Source organism: Vigna unguiculata, chromosome 5, assembly GCF_004118075.2.
Source record: "Vigna unguiculata cultivar IT97K-499-35 chromosome 5, ASM411807v1, whole genome shotgun sequence".
Lineage (NCBI taxonomy): Eukaryota > Viridiplantae > Streptophyta > Magnoliopsida > Fabales > Fabaceae > Vigna > Vigna unguiculata.
This window is the reverse complement of record NC_040283.1, coordinates 9,405,843-9,425,820: the sequence shown is the minus strand read 5'-3', so window position 1 is coordinate 9,425,820 and position 19,978 is coordinate 9,405,843. Positions and strand designations below refer to the sequence as shown.

General features: G+C 34.8%; 3 protein-coding genes across 4 annotated transcripts; 2 read left to right on the top strand and 1 right to left on the bottom strand.

Moving 5' to 3' along the window:
* Positions 1-2,599: 2,599 nt before the first annotated feature.
* On the top strand, positions 2,600-13,526 carry LOC114183130 (ethylene-overproduction protein 1-like). Of its 2 annotated transcripts, XR_003604298.1 has the most exons (5): positions 2,600-4,984; positions 6,541-6,832; positions 6,929-7,238; positions 12,595-13,027; positions 13,118-13,526. XR_003604298.1 is itself a non-coding variant. In XM_028070026.1 (4 exons), the coding sequence occupies exons 1-4, from the start codon at positions 2,934-2,936 to the stop codon at positions 12,822-12,824; spliced, it is 2,883 nt and encodes a 960-aa protein (XP_027925827.1). In that variant the 5' UTR covers positions 2,600-2,933; the 3' UTR covers positions 12,825-13,526. The 2 variants fall into 2 exon arrangements, 1 of the variants encoding a protein (XP_027925827.1); XM_028070026.1 differs by having other exon boundaries at positions 12,595-13,526.
* Positions 13,527-13,614: 88 nt separating this feature from the next.
* On the top strand, positions 13,615-14,875 carry LOC114183131. Its single transcript, XM_028070027.1, has one exon. It carries the CDS (start codon positions 13,999-14,001, stop codon positions 14,737-14,739), a length of 741 nt encoding a protein of 246 aa, XP_027925828.1. The 5' UTR covers positions 13,615-13,998; the 3' UTR covers positions 14,740-14,875.
* A 2,492-nt stretch (positions 14,876-17,367) lies between these two features.
* Positions 17,368-19,560, bottom strand: LOC114184811 (lectin-domain containing receptor kinase VI.4-like). Its single transcript, XM_028072120.1, has one exon. It carries the CDS (start codon positions 19,543-19,545, stop codon positions 17,521-17,523), a length of 2,025 nt encoding a protein of 674 aa, XP_027927921.1. The 5' UTR covers positions 19,546-19,560; the 3' UTR covers positions 17,368-17,520.
* Positions 19,561-19,978: the final 418 nt, after the last annotated feature.

The following is a 19,978-nucleotide window of genomic DNA, read 5'->3' as shown; positions in this document are numbered from 1 at the left end:
ATTATTATTATTATTATTATTATTATTATTATATATAACACATGCACATTTCACCAATATGCTACAACACCGTCAAATGTACATCACTTAAGGGAGATCCTAAAAAAATTCTTCACTTGAATGATCTCACATTACTTCAACAACATTAGTTTCTTATGAGAGAAATTCAATTTTAATTCTCTATATCTCAAACAATCACTCATTAATTAAGTGATCATCACTCAAGCGTGACATCAATACTTGAGTGAGAAGAATTGTATAAACTAACAAATTCCAAAAATACAAAAAACGTTATTTATTTAAAGTTTGAGTGAACATATCCATAAACACTATATCCTTAGACTTTAGTATTAAACAATCACTTGTGACTTCATGATTGACACGAGAACAATTTGTCTAAATTCCTCTTATATCAAAATCTAGAACCATAACTTTAGTGATATATTATGTTATTTAAACATCTATATTTGGCTAATACTGAGTAGTGCATATAATGGTTACTCAACACTTAGGTGATATCCTATTGCTCAAACCATATATTTTCAAAATCATAAAATTCTATGTTTGACAAACTTTCCTATACCTACCATCTTATACCATATTTTAATTATATATAACACCCATTACACCCTCACAACAATTATCATTCCTTCTTAAACTCCATATTAATATTACAATTTCCCCACAATTTAAAAATGGTGTGCACAATCCTATTCTAACATCCATATTACTCCAAACAAAGAAAAAGTACTAACCTTTCTATATAAACATGAGAATATGTACTTAAGTATAACTCTCATTGCCAAGAGGTAACATGTCTAAAATCCAATAATTTGTTGATATTTCTTAAAATTCACATATGACATATCATGACATTATTTCAAAATCGGTTTAAAACTGACTCATTTATCACAAAACATAAATAAAAAAAATATTTTTTGTTTTGATGGTTTTATTTAACTCTTGATGGATATATAATTATTATAGTATAGTGTAACACGTGGAGGGGATGGCATGGCGAAGGATTTATTATAGGTCCATTAATTGGCCCCTCCTAAGAATTATTTGTTTACACAAACAACAGACAGCAAGAAGAGGACGACATACCAAACTTTTATTTCTTTACTTTTCTATTCCGAAGAAGATAGTACGGGGAAAGGACACACAAATACCCCTTCACTCAACACTTCATTTTCTTCATTAACATAAAATCAAACTTCTTCTTCTTATAGCCCCACATCAAATCAAACATTTTCTACTATTTTAACATTCTTTCAAACACTTTTTCATTCAATTACTATTTTTTTTATGATATCAAATTTTAATGAACATTTAATTAAAATTGACTAATGTAATTGATCTTCATAATTAAAGTTAATTACTTTTTGTTCTAATCGGGTTTAAGAATTGTTCTTCAATTTCAATTATAATTGGTAACACGCCGATTCACATTCATCTAGCTCGTGGTCAAATCTTCACCATTAAACAAGTGACATCAATCTTATTTATTTTTCATCATTTAATACTTTCATCTGCATTAACATGTAAAACTCAATATTTTAACCTCAAATTTTACATTTGTCGAAACTTTAAATTCAGCATTCATTTTATAATTAGGTTAATATATTAAATTTTATAAAAATATTTTAAAAATCTATTCAAAACAAATTAAAACGATGTAAACACTATTTCCTTATATTTATTTATTTATTTCATGCATTTAATTAATAACAATTACACAAAAACATAAACAACGACAAAGAGAGAGATCGTTGAAAAAATATTGATTAAATGTATAAATATATATATTTAAAAATTTTTTTACAATTTTAAAAATTATCCATAATTAAAAACTAAATTTAGGTCATAATTAAATTATTCATTGTAAGTGTAAAAAATAATGTATATGTTTAAATATATTTATTTATTACATACAACCTTTAATTTGAATAAAAATTACTAATATACACTCCCTTACTTTTTAGAAATAACGTACTAACATATTATTACTTTAATTATCTTAAAATATAACTAAAACATAACGTGAATTTGCTTGTACAAAAATAGATACCTATTCGGTGCGATATTCAAACTACAACAATAATTCAGAATAAAATACATATATTTTTATTGTACACGTTTTTTTTAACGAAACTGTTATACCGGTACTACTGCTACTAAAGCAATTACTGGTTTTCAAAACTGAAACGTTTCAAAACAAATTTGACGTCACTGTAATAAAAGTGGGAAAATTTTAGCTCATTAAAAAAACATTTCAATAATTTTAATATGAAATTTTAAAAAGTGCTAAAATGGAAACTACGTGATTATGTGGTTTTGTCTATGCATTTTATTATAGTTATATATTAATTAAAGATAAAAAAAATAATGGAGTAAATAAATACATGAGTAAATCTAAATATTTGCCTGATATTTTATAATATATTTTGGTTTTATGTAAATTTTTCAAAGGAATGATGTTTTACCCTATACCATATACGAAAACTAAAGTATGTGATACCGTATACGAAAAGTATTTACATTACATCACATCCAACGTGCCATTGGGAGCTATATCCTCATAAAAAGTGGGAGAAATTCTCATTCGGAGAAGAACACGAGATTGACACAAAGCAGAGAACGGAAGTGGCCGTTTCAACGGCCACCTCCACGTCAGCATCAACGCCCTGTTACCCACCACCACCCTTACCACCTCTTATTTTCCCAAAAAAAAAAAAAAATGAAGAGAAAAATAAAGCACAGAGGAACAAACCCTGGAATCTCTGTGCCCGAAAAAATAGAGAGAACCCTCCATATATTATTTTTATTTTTATTTTAAATTTAAATAAATAAATATTCGCGAACCCGATTTTGTTCTCTTGACAGCTTCAATTGTTCTCGACTCCGAAAGCTCCACCGTTGAAAAACGGAAGATGCAGCACAACATCTTCAACTCCATTCGTAGCATGAAAATCATGGACGCTTGTAAGGGCACGCAGGTCCACGCGCTCAAACCCTCCGCCACCGCCACTGCTGCCGCTGCCGATCGGAGCTCAGTCAGTGCAGCTGATAAACTGCTGCACACTTCGCTCGACCATTCCAAAACCCCGACCGGTCGAACCAAAACGGTTTCGATTACAGCTTCCAGACACGACGCTGTTTCGGAGACTCTTCTCCCGTGCGGGCTTCCGGCTTCAGAGCTTCTGGAACCTTCGATTGAGCCTTCCTTGAAGCCCTTGGACTTTGTGGAAACCCTCGCCCGCGTGCATCGGAGGGCTGAGAGTTGCGAAGCGCTCGAGAAATCCGAGGTGTATTTGGAGCAATGCGCGGTATTGCGTGGCCTGCCGGATCCGAAGCTGTTCCGCCGGGGGCTGCGTGAGGCTCGGAGGCACGCGGCGGAGGTGCACGCGAAGGTTGTACTGGCTTCGTGGCTGAGGTATGAGCGGAGAGAGGATGAGCTTGTGGGATCGAATTCGATGGATTGCTGTGGAAGAAACCTTGAGTGTCCCAAGGCTAGTTTGGTCCCCGGGTATGATCATGAATCGGTGTTTGATCGTTGTACGTGTTTTCGTAGAGAGATAGTTAGTGATTGTGTTGTTCGTAGTCAGGAATGCGAACGAGAGTGTTCCACTTCGAGTGAATATGTTGATGGTAGTGGTGATCGTGATGGTGAAGATGATGATGATGTGTTTTTCTGCATTGGTGATAGTGAAATTAGTTGTAGAAGGTACTCTATGGCTGCACTTTCAAGGCCGTTTGAGACAATGTTGTGTGGTGGATTTCTTGAGTGTAGAAGGGAGAAGATAAATTTCTCTATGAATTGTGTTTCTGTTGAGGCAATGATGGCTGTTGAGGTTTTTAGTAGAACCAAGAGGCTGAGTGAGTTTCCTCCTAATGTTATTCTGGAGATGCTTTCTTTTGCGAACAAGTTTTGTTGTGAGGAGATGAAGCATGCTTGTGACACGCATTTGGCTTCTCTGGTTTTGGATATGGATGATGCGGTGTTGCTGATTGAGTATGGACTGGAGGAGACTGCATATCTGCTTGTGGCGGCTTGCTTGCAGGTGTTTCTGAGGGAGCTTCCTGGTTCGTTGCAGCGATGGAGTGTTATGAAGTTGTTTTGTAGTCCTGAGGGTAGGGATAGATTGGCCCTTGTGGGGCACGTGTCGTTTGTGCTGTATTATTTTTTGAGTCAAGTTGCGATGGAGGAAGAATTGACGTCTAACATGACAGTGATGCTCTTGGAAAGATTGGGAGAGTGTGCGGTGGAGGGTTGGCAGAAACAACTTGCTTATCACCAATTGGGAGTTGTTATGCTTGAGAGAAAGGAATACAAAGATGCACAACGTTGGTTTGAGGCTGCTGTGGAGGCAGGACATGTTTATTCTTTAGTGGGCGTTGCAAGGGCCAAGTATAAGCTTGGTCACGTGTCTTCGGCATATGAGATGATAAACTCCCTTACAGAAAATTACAAACCAGCTGGTTGGATGTATCAGGAGAGGTCTTTATATTGCACTGGGAAAGAGAAAATGTTGGACTTGCTCTCTGCAACTGAATTGGATCCAACTCTTTCTTTTCCATACAAATACAAGGCTGTTTGTTTGCTGGAGGAGAATAAGATTGGAGCTGCCATTTCTGAAATTGATAAAATAATTGGTTTCAAGGTATCTCCGGACTGCCTTGAGTTGAGAGCTTGGTTTTTGATTGCTATGAAGGATTATGAAGGAGCCCTCAGAGATGTCAGGGCAATTTTGACGCTGGATCCAAATTATATGGTGTTCTATGGGAATATGCATGGTGGTCACTTGGTAGAACTCCTCCGCCCTGTTGCTCAGCAGTGGAGCCAGGCTGATTGCTGGATGCAATTGTATGACAGATGGTCATCTGTCGATGATATTGGTTCTTTGGCTGTTGTACACAAAATGTTGGAAAATGACCCTGGGAAAAGTATCTTACGCTTCCGTCAATCACTCCTTCTATTGAGGTACGAATAAGCCTTACATCAATTCAAGTATAATGTTTGAAACCTTGTAAGTTGTTTTCTGAAAAAGTTCTCACTAAATGGAATTATTTTCTGTTGGTTATTTTGTTGTTCTCTCTGTTATTAGCAAGGGTGATTCATGTCTAAATATAACTATATCTGTCTCTGTAATTCTTTTTCAATTTAAACTGAATTTAATCATGAACATATTTCTGCACGGAATTTGTTGCTAAATAGATTAGTTTGTTATGATAACTAGTGACCTTGTAGAATATTTAAATTGGAGAAAAATATAGCATCGTCATTGATCATCATCCACCAAACTAGAAAAGTAACCAGGTACTGTAGAACAGTTTTATTTGCACCTTAAATGATCCGGTTGGTGCTCTTAAGAGGTGAAATTTAAGCCTAACCAAATTTCACAAATCCAACATGAAAGATGAGATTTGTACCCATTTATATCTTTTGATTTGGTCATATCTTTAATCGATGTGAGATTTCTAATACACTCCCTCATGTCGAGAACGGAACATCTCAAGCGTGGGATTTACGAGTAAATTTGATAACGGATGACATGATAGATCCAATAAACTTGACTAGGATAGACTCCGAATGACTCTTGTATCATTTTAAAAAAGTAGAATTTAAACTTACCTCAACCTTACATAACTGTACTTATAAGGTTAGGTTTACACATATTTATATATTTTAATTTAGTCATATCTCTAGTTGATATAGGATCTTCATCAAATTCCTTTTTGTTTGGGTTGAGTTGGGTTTTGTGCTTCTAGATTTTTTTCAGTTCATATGAGCATTAAAATGAAGATTTTTATTGCATAGAGTAGGAAAAAGGAAAAAATGAAACAAATTTTGTTTTCTGTTTATGGAAAGTGAGAGGTAAGAAGGGGGGGAATTCACAATCCAAGAGCACGTAAAAAGTCGTGGTATTTCCTATTCCCTTTTCTCCATACTAGATTGGGGCATCTCAATTTTCCCAAGCCAGATATCTTTCCTTAGTTAAAAGATTTAAAATCAATAGCAAGCCCTTGTGGACATACTTTAACAGCCCTCTTACGCAGTAACTGTCTTCCTGAACCTTTAATCCACAGCATGAACAATGCAGTATATGTAGAAATTACAGAATTGATGGGTAATAGAAGGTAATATAATAATTTGCTGTTGGAAATTATATACAGGGCTGAGTTTTAAAATTGAGATGTTTGCTTGCGTTTTTTAAACGGTTGTAGGTTTTTGATCCTGGCCATGTTCTTTATTGTTGTGTTATTGTATCCTACTGCACTTTCTACCAGTAAGATAGATGAAAGCTGATATCTCTTTATCTCTTTTTCAAGGCTGGTCAGATGATTCAAGTGTATAGTTTTTTCACTAGTTTTTTACTTTTCAGTATCTACAGCAAATAAGTATGCAATGCATAACCTCTTTCTAATTTTTGCATGTTAATCACATTAGTTATTTGATTAGTGTTTCAGCCCTTTATTATTTTTACTGCCTCAGCATGACCCTGTTCACTGTAGGTATTGATGCTTCTAACCTTGTAGGTTAAATTCTCAGAAGGCAGCCATGCGCAGTTTGCGTCTAGCAAGAAATCATTCATGTTCAGCTCATGAAAGACTTGTCTATGAAGGATGGATATTGTATGACACTGGTTATCGTGAAGAAGCGTTGGCAAAAGCTGAGGAGTCCATTTCTATTCAAAGGTCATTTGAAGCTTTCTTTCTCAAAGCTTATGCCCTAGCTGACTCGAGTCTTGATTCAGAGTCTTCGAAGTATGTGATCAATCTCTTGGAGGAAGCTCTTAGATGCCCCTCAGACGGTCTTCGCAAAGGACAAGTGAGTACTATACTTATTTCAGATTAAATTAAACATGTTAACTGGATTTAAGTGCTGAAACAATAAATTTACAAACGCCATTCTTGTACATTGTAGGCGCTGAATAATTTAGGTAGCGTATATGTAGATTGTGGCAAGTTGGACCTTGCTGCTGACTGCTACAAGCATGCACTTAACATCAAGCATACACGAGCACATCAAGGGTTAGCACGTGTATATCATCTTAAAGAACAGCACAAAGCTGCATATGATGAGATGACAAAACTGATAGCAAAGGCCAGGAATAATGCATCTGCGTATGAGAAACGTTCAGAATATTGTGATCGTGACATGGCAAAGAGTGATCTTAGTTTGGCAACACAGTTGGATCCCCTAAGGACTTACCCTTACAGATATAGGGCAGCAGGTAATCTTCATACAACTAATTATATTTTTCTCTATTCTTGTCTTTATTTCTTTTGTAGGTGTGGAGTGAAATAGGACTATAGAAGGGGCCTTTGTTGTGATTGTTAGCCATATTTGTATGTCAAACATTTTGTTTTGGCTGATTTGGATCCTTGCCTGTTATAGCTATAATGGTTTTGGCATTGAGTGGATGTTAGAGATGCTGTAATCTTTCATTGTGTGAGTTTTAGTGCCTCGTGATCAATTGAAGAAATAATATGTTTTGGACTTTGGGAGATCTGGTTTTGATGAAATATTGTGTTGGTTATGTTTTCTGATTTGGACATCCATTTCTGGGGTTCATTTGTTCCCTTGCAAAACATATAACTACCAACACAGACATCGTGGGACCTTTGTTTTGACTGTAAGCTCATTGTATATTTCAAGCATTTTCATGGCTGATGATGGCTGATGCAAATCCCTGCCAGTTATAGCTGTAGAGGATATGGCATCGAGTGGATTTTAGAGATTCTGCAATCTTTCATTATATACTGAACAACATTTTTCCTTTACACTGGCTTCTAGAACCACAAGATCAATTAAGGATGTAATATGATTGTGGGAATCTCATTTTAAGGAAACATTATGGTTTGGATTTGTTAAATGATTAGGACATCCCTTTCAGGGGTGCTTTTCCTGTCAAAAAACTTGGAACTTTCAACACAAACTTTGACCCTCATGTGGCTACGTCGTCTTAAGCATTTAGAGAAGTTAGGTGAGAGAAGTCTATGAATATCAATTATATTAATTATAGACATATTTGGGCAAACTTCATAAACGCTTTAGGAAATAAAAATAAAACAAGTTTCTCAATAACTTAAAATTACCTTGTGCACAAGTTAAAAGATAAAAATTTAGAAAAACCAAGAGAACTTCTAGAAATTAGCTTATACATAAGCTATTTCAACTTTAGGAGAAACTTATATCATTCATTCATTGTATTTTTTCTTTTGAAAGTCCTTACAGAGAAGTTTGTCCACATATAAGTTTATTTTAACTTATGGAAGAAACAGCTTTCTGGGGAGCTTTTTGAATTAAGCTGAACTACCGATGTCATAAGCTATTTTCCTTAGCTTTTCTTACTCAACTACCGATGTCATAAGACTAAATCCGAAAAAGCAATAAATAAACTCTTCCAAACAAGCCCTTAATCCATTTTCATAATCTTCTCTCGTCATCAATGGTATGATATCTAGCCCATAAACTTTATTTTGCTCTTCTTTATCTTGTAGCAGGCTATTATTGATGCTCATCATTGTAACTTGGATAGATTTTTCTGCCATCTTTAAAATATTAATAATTTCCCTATTTTTTGGGGGACTCATTTTAATAATGTTAAAATTATGATGATTATTGTATTGTGCACTTGAGATTAAAAACAGAGAAATATATTTCTAGAGGGCTTAAAGAACCCTTTTCATGTTCTTCTATTTATATTGATAAAGAGTTAATACAACAGGAAGATGGAAGGTCAAGGGACTGTCCTAGACTGCTAGGTACAGTAGAGATAACCCAACACACTACTCCCTACTTTAGTCTCACTGACTATACTAACATAAGTAGACTTAATAATTATTCCAACAGGTACAACTTTCATAAAGCTGCTTTTTGGGTGTATGTACCTACCCTAAAGGGTTGAGTGGTATAGTAACTTTTTCATGTAATGCATTCTTCTCTGCTTCATAAATAGAAAGTATAGATCACGTGAGTAAGTGAATCACTGATTTTTCATCGCATCCAAATTCAAGTTGGTGTCAAGAGCTCTGTCGCTGGACCACCTCTGTTGTCACAGCCTGCTCTCCACTTGTGAAGTTGTGATTAGGTGTGTGTGCCTCAAGAAGCGTGACCCAACCCCGCTATTTGTGTGGCCAAAATCTTCACAATGCCCCATTATGCGCTGATCTTCATCAGCCCTTTACTAGGCTCATGTGTCCCACTTGCCGCCTTCCCTGTGTCAGAATCACACGAGATAGTTATTGCTCTTCTTGTCAGTATCTTTTTGGCACACTTTTGTCTTTGCCTTTCTGTTTGACGCATGTAAATAGCATATTAGGGCTCTCTCTCCTCAACGGCTTAGGGTTTTTTCCCCTCTCTTCTCAAATCTATTTGTGGCCTTTTGTCTCTGGAAAGGCTTCTACTATTTCTGCCCTTTGTTTTGCTACTTCTCATATTACCACGAAAAAATCAAGTGGAAGAACTACTTATCTTGGTCCACATCAGTAGAGTTATGGTTCCTTGGTCAAGTATACCATGATCATTTGAAAGTCAATGCTGTTCTCAATTTAGATAAATTTTAGAGGCAGAAACTTCACTTTCATTTATTGTTGTGTTATGGCAGTCAATTGAACATGATTTTTGAGAAATAATTAGATTCTTTAAGACATGCCCTTTTTTTTTTGCTAATGAATGACATTCAACTTCTCTTTGATGTGACTCAAAGAGCCTCTCACACAAATTAATCATAATATGATTACACACATAGAAAAAGCTTGGGTTAGAAGAATTAAAGAGATTTCTTGTGGATGATTCATTGGAGGATATCAACAAAAAACTTCATAAATTGCACATGGTCCTAATTCTGAGAAGTCTACATTGGGATTTTGATCATGTACAAGACAAAATTTTAGTTGGTGATCAAGTTCCTTCTATGAACAGCTTAGTCACTAGAATTTTTCAGATGCCTACCTTGTTAAAAGATAAAAGTTCAATTGAAGTTATTGAAACATCAATAATGCTAGTACCACGAGTAAATGGAGGTCATAGAAACCACGAAGGACATGGTGGATGGAGTGGACGTCCTTAATGCACATAGGGCAAAAGAATAGGTCAACCAATAGAGTTGCTACTCCTTGCATGGTTTTCCTAACAAGGCAACCTATGCGCCTAAATATGAAGAGGAGAGTTCAAGTCTCTAATGAAGAGTAGCAAGAATATTTGAGGCTTAAATTTGAAATATTCAACCATCAAGGTCAATCTTCTTCAATGCCAAGTGTTTCAACTACTTGTATTTCTCAACTTGTGGAAGGTCAAGGTCTATGAATACTTAAATTAGGTGTCATTGATCATATGTCTGGAAATATTTCTTCATTCTCATTTATCTCTTCTCAAAAAGTTCGCCAACTTGTTAATGTGGCCCATGGATCCTATTAGAAGTGGGCTTTAAGTCTAACTCAACCCCACAAAATTGGCTTGTAAGGTGAGGTCTGCACCTCACTTATATATTGTGAATTGGCCTTATCTCTAGTTGATGTGGGACTTCCAACACACCCCCTCACGCCGAGGTATATTCATCTCGTGCGTGGGACAAGAAATTAGTGGGTGGTCCGGCTCGATATCGAGTGTAATAGAATGTCCAAGAAAGTTCGCTATGATAGGCTCTAACTTGGCTTTGATACCATATTAGAAGTGGGCTTTAAGTCTAATTCAACCCCACAAAACCGGTTTGTAAGGTGAGGTCTGCACCTTACTTATATATTATGAATTGGCCTCATCTTTAGTCGATGTGGGACTTCCGATAGATCCAAATTGACATCTCAAGGAATTGGTGAAGTTCCTTTATCTCCTTTAAATCTTTATTTTGTCTTGTACATTACGCATTGTCCTCATAATTTGGTCTCCTTTAGCCATTAACTCACTCTTTAAGTTGTTTTTGTAATCTTTGATACTAATTCCTTTATCATTCGGCGGGAACATGGTATAGATCGTTTGATTGATGAAGGACATGAATCATGAGACTTTATTACCTGAAAACAAGCCCAACCGTGCCCTGTTTTGCTACCTCAACTCCAAAGCTTTTGCATGATTGTCTGGGTCACCCAAGTCAAGTTGAAGATAATAGCTCCAATTCTTAAGCAACTCAAGTGTTAAAATGTGAATCATGTCAAATAGAAAAACATATTAAGTCATCATTTCCAAAACAAACTGAAAACAAATGTAACTTCGTTTCTCTACTAGTGATTTAATATTTGGTGACCTAGCCGTATCACATCTTATGTAGTCGGAATGGTTAGTCAATTCAAGCAGAATCCTCATATTAATCACTGAAATGCTGAAGTTTGTATTGATAGGTATATAAAAAAGGCTCATGGACAAGGATTGTTGTATGATGACAAAGGAAATACTCAAATTATAGGGTATTGTGATGCAAATTGGGTTGATTGTCCCATACAAAAGATGCATCACAGGATATTGTGTATTCATTGAAGGGAATATTGTCTCTTAGAAGAGTAAGAAATAAAATGTTAAGTCCTATCTAGTGCAAAAGCTGAATATAGATCCATGACGTCGTCGACTTGTGAGCTTGCATGGATTAGACAACTTCCTCAAGAGTGAAATTTTGTGAAGTTGAACAAATGAAGTTGAATTGTGATAATCAAACAACCCTTCTTATTACTTTCAATTCTGTGTATCATGAAAGGACTAAACACATAGAGATCAGTTGTTATTTTATTAGGGAGAAGCTGTTGTCCAAGGAACTCTTTAGTGGATTTATCAGCTCTAATGACCAGCTTGCGTACATTCTCATTAAGTTCTTGAGAGGGCTTAGAATTCAGCTTATATATTCTAAGCTTGGTGCATACAATTTATATGCTCCAGCTTGAGAGGGAGTCTTAAAATTATGATTATTATTGTCTTGTACAGCTTCCATGTAGCTATTTTTTCAATTAATAACTACTTGAACAAAATGATTTTCTACCCATCAGCTGTCTTCATTTATTTGTTTATGTACCCTAACTTCACTTTTTAAAGTTAGCATCATTTGTGGTTAAGTTTCCTCCAATCTAAATTAAATGCTGCATCCATGCTAGCTTGCATCCATGCTCCTTATCTTAACTTAAACTTGCATTAGTTGTAGTTCATTAAAACCTCTCGCATCATGGTGAAAGGTTATGTGAAATAATACATGTTTCTTGGACTCTTGAGTATAAAATGAGCTTTAGGCATTGCCTTAAGTCTTGGAGGAGTACTATACTATAGTAGTTTATATATTTGTATGACTGTTGATAACATGCCTATCAAATTTCACTTTTCTGGAGGGTGTCTTGCTCATTTTTGGCTATTTTATCTTGACACCAGCAACCATTGAAATTGAGCTTATTCTTGTCTGATAGCCTAAATCATTGATAGCCTAAATCATTTTTTGTTGTTTTTTATTTTGGCCTTAATTCATGTATATTATTTTGTTTGCTATTAACGATGAGACAGAATAATGCCATCATGTTTCTGTCTTGAATCCTTGAAACCTGTTTATGAATTGTCTTACACTCCTCAGTATGCACATAACTTGTCAAGTTTGACATGCGGTCTCTTTCTCTCAGTTTTAATGGATGATCACAAGGAAGATGAAGCAATAGCGGAGCTTTCAAGGGCCATTGGTTTTAAGCCAGATTTGCAACTGTTACATCTTCGAGCAGCATTTCATGATTCAATGGGTGATTATATTTCTACCGTCCGAGATTGTGAAGCGGCCCTTTGTCTTGATCCTAGCCATGCTGAGACGTTAGAGCTTTGTAATAAAGCACGGGAGCGAATTAATGAACAAAAGTGAGTCAAAAACCAATGATCTGGTGTTTTCGGAGTGTTCCTTATGGTGGTGGTGACAAGCCTATTCTTGTCAACCTATACTTTTTTACACCTCACGACCCAGTTATCATCAGTGCTATTTATCTGTTGGATTTTGTCTCCTGAAACAGTCTGATCTACTTATCTTTTAGGCTAACCTTGTGGATGTTGAATTACAAAAGTGAAAGGGTAAGTTAGAAAGATCATTTTGGATTGAAACTGAAGGGGGAGTGAGGAAGATAGCTTGTAAATATATGTACTGAATTATGGTTTTGCCAGCTATGGATGCAGATGTCACTGCTGTTTCCAATATACAACACCGGCAGGGATGGTTATAAGTTACCACAGTTTTAGACAAACTTGTACATGAAGGTCAGTTTGTTGTGCAACAGATGTCAACATGTTTGGATTACCGGCGTGGAGCTTCCAAAATTACTTTGAAGCAAGAGATACACATGTTATTCTTTTTGCAAAATTTCTGAACGGTATTCCAATCGAAGACTTAGATATTTACCACAAATTTTTTGGCCTAGCAATCGCCAATTCACATTGTGTTGTTTTTCAGTCCTCTCTGTTGTATAAACACAATTGCCTTGCAACTCCATTTAACTGTGTATTGTAACACAGTTCTCTTTGGAGAACTATATCCATACCAGCTATGAAAGTTTTCATCTATTCAATTCGTCAATATTTTTCTTTTTACCCCTAACCCTACATACTCTAAATGATTTTTCTGTTGATTATTTAAATTTACCTAAACATGTCTACTTTGTGATACGTTCGTTTATTGAAAAGTTTAAACATGTTCATCTCAGTTCAGCTGCTTCTGTGTACACGACAGGTTTTTGTTCTTCTTCTTCGTCCTTTAGCGTTGCATATATTAGCACCCACACCTTTTCGAATTATTTAACTTCAAATATCTGGCTTCCCGTTTTCCTCCCACATGGAAGGGGATTATCAACTCACCCGTGACCATTTTAAAGCAGGACTAGGTTTAATGATTTTCACGAGATATCTATATTTTCAACTGATATTTTTATTCCACTCAACTAACTCGAACCGATATTCTCTCTAATCAAGATTTTAATGATTTAACGAACCTTTTCCAATTAATTAGATGTTTCTGATAGTCCTTCCGGTCACAGAAAAATCTGGAAGCCATGGATTCCAAACGACCTCGAAAGTTAAACTTCAACGCACCTCTTTTGTCAACAAAGCGTTTTGGTTTTTCAGGTGTTGCAGATACATCATGCTCCTCAAGTGTTCCATTTTCATGGGAACAAGCCCCAGGGAAACCAAAAGCCATGGAGGGGAGTGATAGCATCTATGGAGACATAGACACCCCGCGGCTAAGACCACCTCCTTGCCTTTGGCATCCACTAGAAGAAGCAGCCAAAGCTGAAGTATACACCAATGTTCTTGCATTTGATGAAGATGATGGTTGCGATGGCGACAATGAAGAAGATGACGACAAGAAGAATGATTCTTTCTCTGATGCAATGGATGTTTTGTCTCTCTCCGAAGCACTAGACATTATGCAACAATCAGACACAGCTCTCAGTGAAAGCAATAATGGGTTTAGATTAAAGGTTTCAGAGTCTGATGGCTGTGAATCTCCAACCTACATGATCAACCGTTTTCTTCCTGATGCCAATGCATTGGCTGCATCCTCTGAAGGTTTTCTCAAAGGTTCCACTAAGCACTCATATGCTTTTTCTCCAAAAGGTTGTGGCTTGGAATTTATCTTCTCTTGGCTTGTGAAGAATAATAAGCTTTGTGGTATAAAGAGTCCTGTCCTCCCATCATCTACAAATGTGCTGAAGAGTCGACACAGTTCAGAACACAAGAAACATCGTTTATCAATTCACAGGCCCTGCAAACATGTGAAAGAACATACCTGAGGAATGCAGTGATCTACTGGATTAATATTTGGTTACCAATTTCTTTTCTTCATTTTTCTTTTTCTTATCTTCTACTTTCCTGCACAAACAATATGATCATCTTGTTTAATTGGAGTACAAAAAAAACTCGATCCCATTTGGGTAGTTAAATTCATTTCATGTAGTGATTCAGAATTGCAGAGAACATGTAGAATTAGACACAAAATAATAATGTTCGTGTTGACAAAGAACATTAATCGTAACTTCAACTGATAATGTTGAAGAACCTTCAATACAATTTGGAAGAATGCCACATAAACCAAGTAACATAGTTTCTAGATCGTTTAACGCAAAACACTTCTAACATATTCACACAAATCAATAAAAATAATTAATTTAATGGATTTGTTTTAGTTTTAAAACAATATTACAAATATAATATACGATATTTTCCATTAATATTAATTACTTTCGTTATTCGTTAATAAGAAAATAAAAGGAAAAGAAATTTAATACTTTATATAAATTGTAAAAAAAGCCTTAAAAAAAGAGCAATTAATTTCTTCTAAATTTGTCTGGTATTAAAAGGTCAAAGGAGTATCTGTATCTTATTTCAATAAAATAATAATAATAATAATAATAATTTAGAATATTATTTAAATTTCAAATCAAACATAGGCCGATACACTAACTTTACCTATTTAAATGTAGTGACTATTAATTGTTACATAAAAATTCAGAATGAACATTTGGTTTATTTTTAAAAATAAATCACCTGACTAAATTTAATATTTAAAAAGAAAAGGAAAAAAGTTACAAAATAATTCCACATGATTATAAAGACATTGGTTTAATTTTACATTTTACCATCCCATCATCCCATTATCATTGTGTTGTACATTTATTATTCAACTTTATTTCTTAGACAATTCATCATTATATATTTATAGTTTTATACACTTTACTAATAACTTACATGGCTCTTAAATATGACCATCATGTTATTATTAATTTTTATTGTAAAATAGTATCGTTTTATCATCAACATGATGAAATGTACGGAAAATATTTTAATATTAAAATGTGCAAAGATTTAAAGCTTATTAACACATCAACTTGAGAATATTCATCCTTTACTCCTCTTCCTTCTTAACACATCAACTTGAGAAAGAAACCAAGTCAAACTATTTGTAATTAATCTATCAAACTTTTCATTTAACATTTGAGAAAGATAGCATATCACTATTGGAGGATTTTCATGAAAGGTTTGCTATTTAATTGATTGTAAAATTAGATTGAATATAAATATATGGAAAGTTCTTATTTGATCGATATAAACATTTTATAACCCGAAATTTGTAAAATATAAAATACTAATTATAACTTAAAAATTAGATCGAATTTATCTTATTTGATTCCGCTGTATATATTAATATTAGTTATTTGATATTCTAATCAAAATTCATTATTTACATGGCTTTTAAAATAGTTATTATATAAGTTAAAAAATTATCTTTTTGACCCTTTCACACATATCAATTTTGGAATTTTATCTAATGTAATAATTATCCGACAAGATTAGTTAACATAACGTCTAAATTTCTTTAAAAAGAACGTCTGAATTTGCTAAACGTGAAAGTTAGAAAACAAGTAAAAATTTCTTCAACGTCAAAGTGTTTATTAAATGACTTTAACATCTATCAAATCACTTACCACATCTATCTCATCTTCAAACAGTGACAATAGAAAAAGCCTTTAAAGCAACAAAAGTTTAGAATGAGACCTTCTTTTATTTTTATAAAACAAAAAATTAATAAAAGTATTTAATTTAGACAAACTTTTTTCCAGTATATTTTGAATTTTATAAACCAATGAAAAAACACAGTTTAATTGTTATTGAACTAAACTATATAATAATAAAACATGTATAAATAATAACAGAAAAAAAAATTGAAAGATTAAGGACAAGGACTTGGTCTGACTTTTACTCAGGCTAATTCTTTCAAAGTATATTATCATAAATTTTCGAGTGTGTTTAAATCTACAGTAATGATTTTTTTCAACTTATTAAAATTGAAATGTAATAATTTAATAAAATTGTTAACCATCGATGGCATTAAGATTTTTATATTCAAAATTTAAATAATTTTTCATCCTTTCTGAATTGTTAATTGAGATAATAACAGTTCTAGAAAACTTTTCGTATTTTAATTTTTGTCCATGATATTTAAACTAACAGTTTGTCCCTGTATATGTAAACATTCCCAAACTTTAATCCTTAAAACGAATACTTCTTTTACTGATAAGAAATTTTTAGTTGAATATTTTACAAAAATACAAAATACTAATATTAATGTATACAAATTTGAAGAAAAAAAAACAAAAATAGAAGGAATAAAAACAAAATTTACAATCAGTTAAATGTTTGTTCTCTTTAACTTAATATAAATGCTGTTGTAACTTATATTAATTGTCTCGTAACAGATATTAAGTAGATTGAGTCATAATCGAATTGTAATAATCAGACTGTTATACTATTTAAAAATAAAAAAGTTATATCTTAATTAATAACTGTAATTTTTGACCTAGCTATAAGTATTTGTTTCCAAACCTTTTTCATTTCTTCCCCTTATAACACTCCTTAGCGGATTAAGCAAAGCAAATCTTATATCGCCAAAAACAACGTTAGTTTTTGGTTGGTTATATATTAATACAAAGAAATGAAAGAATTACACAAGAACTATGAATATATATTCAGAGAAATTAATACACTTGTAGAAAATGCTACAACATGATTATTTGCTATCTACCAGCATCCAAGGACTTGGTACTCATGCTCATGGAGGACAAATACCCAGAAGTTTCAACAGTTCTCAAAGATGGCGTGACTTCTAAGAAACCCGAGTTCATTCTGCTGCTGCCATTAGAATAACCACCATATCCCAAATCACCAATATCAGGAAGAGGGTCATCAAAGTTCAGATACCTCGTAACTTGTTTCATGCTAGGTCTACAATCTGATCTATGTTGAGTGCATAGTAAACCCAACTTCAGAACCAACTCAACTTCTTCCTCATCATAAACTGAATCCAGCTTAGGATCAACCACCTCAAGAATCTGACCCAAATGGTAGTTCTCAATCGCCCATTCCACCAAGAAAAACTGATCCGAATCAAGAGGCCTCTTACCCGTCACCACTTCAAGGAGCACAACCCCAAATGCATACACATCAGTTCTTGTAGAAGCTTTTCCCGTGCGAGTTAACTCTGGTGCAATGTACCCAATGGTTCCAACCACACTCGTTGTGTGTGATACTTCACCATGGTTATAGAGCCTTGCAAGTCCAAAATCACCTAAACGAGCATTCAAGTTTCCATCTATCAGAATGTTACTAGTTTTCACGTCTCTATGGATCACCACTTGCTCCCACTCTTCATGCAAGTACAATAGTCCAGCACTGATTCCTTTGAGAATGTTGAATCTTTGCCCCCAGTTCAATACAACGTTGTTGTTGGGTTTGTATAGGACACAATCAAGGCTTCCGTTTGTAATGAAATCATAGACTAGAAGGAGATCATTCTTTTTCTTGCACCATCCCTGAAGGTTCACCAAATTTTTGTGTCTCAACCTTCCCAAGCTTTCTATCTCAGCTGCAAATTCCCTCATTCCGTGGAAAGGGCTTCTCACAATCCTCTTAACAGCAACTTCAGTTCCTGAACTTGGTAACACACCCTTGTACACAGCACCAAACCCTCCAATTCCAATTAGTTGACTCTCTTTGAACCCTTTTGTGGCAAGGTGAAGATCTTTGTATCTGAACCTGTGAGGACAATCCATTTCCCAGTCCTCAAGAACCTCAAAATCCATGTATCTCTTGTAACATGTCAGAAGAATTAGAACACACAAAAGGCTCAAAGTCAAAGCAGACAAGATGCCAATTGCAACGTTGACCCAAGGAAATGACGATGGATCTTCCTCCTTGGGTGGTGGCTTTGGAAGATTAGACATATTCAACGAAGCCGCAACACCGTTCACTGCAAAACTCCACCCTAGAAGATAATGAGAGCTTGTTTCCAAACCAGTTGATGCTGAGAAACCGACAAACATGTTTTCCTTCATAACGTTGGAAAGGTCAACGTTGTAGTTCTTAATAAGTGGTGTGCTGGGTTTTGATAATTTCCAAGGAGCTATAGTTACATTCAGAATTCTCTTTTCACCATCATACTCTATCCAAGCTTGAACAGCATCAACCTTGGCCATTCTGAAATCCTCCTTTACACTCTCAGTACCCTCTTCAATGTATGCAGCTGGTTCAGTAATCCCTGAGTCCATTCCGTTTACATTCACCCCAACATGGTTTCCTTCGGTGTCTGCGTCACCTTTGTAACCATTCACAGTGTCAAACTCCACCGCAAAGATGTGATTTGAGGCATTCCCATCATTGGAGGGGTTAAAAAGACCAAGATAGTGGCCAGCATCAGCCTCAGGAAAGTGTGTTGATGGTGCTATGGTGAAGGCAAGGCCAAAGCCACCAGAACCAGAACTAGGGGATACAATTGAGAAAACAAAGTAGGTGGTGAAGGAAAAAGCATAGGGTTCAAGGGGAGGGTCTGTTATGTTGAGCATTTGAAAGGGTGTTTTGTAGAATGCATGGCCTATGATATTGGTTGATCTGTTGGTGAGTTTCAGTAAACGACTGGTTTTGATGATGGAAGATCCTTCGAGGCTTATTTCACTGTTTTCATCGAAGCCTTCAAAGATCAAAGCATTGGTTTGGTGTAAGAGAAAGGGAAAGAGGAGAAAGAGAAGAAGAGCTTGAGAAGCCATAAGAGATAATTAATAAACCAGTGCTGAGAAATGAATCCAGAGTGTGGGGGCCTTTATTTAAGTACTGAATTGGTCAAAGACAAGAACATGCAACGAAAGTCTTCTTTGTCATGTTCTGACATGTGAACGTTAATGCCACGAACCAACCTAGTGTAGACGCCAATGTAACTTTTTTCAGAATTTTTTGGAATTATATTTTTCATATATATCATTTTACAAAACTTGGATGAAGTTTTTTTTTTTCCAACTAATTTTTTGCTCTTTTAATACAAGAATACAATACAGTTTTGTTTGAATAACTTTATTTAAACCATGCAAGGTTATTGATTCAGATAGAATGGTTAAAAACAAAGTTGAAGTTGATGATAAAGATTAAACATATAATTAAGGATGGTACCTATATAAGGGTTTGTTTAAAGACGTTTAAAGTAAA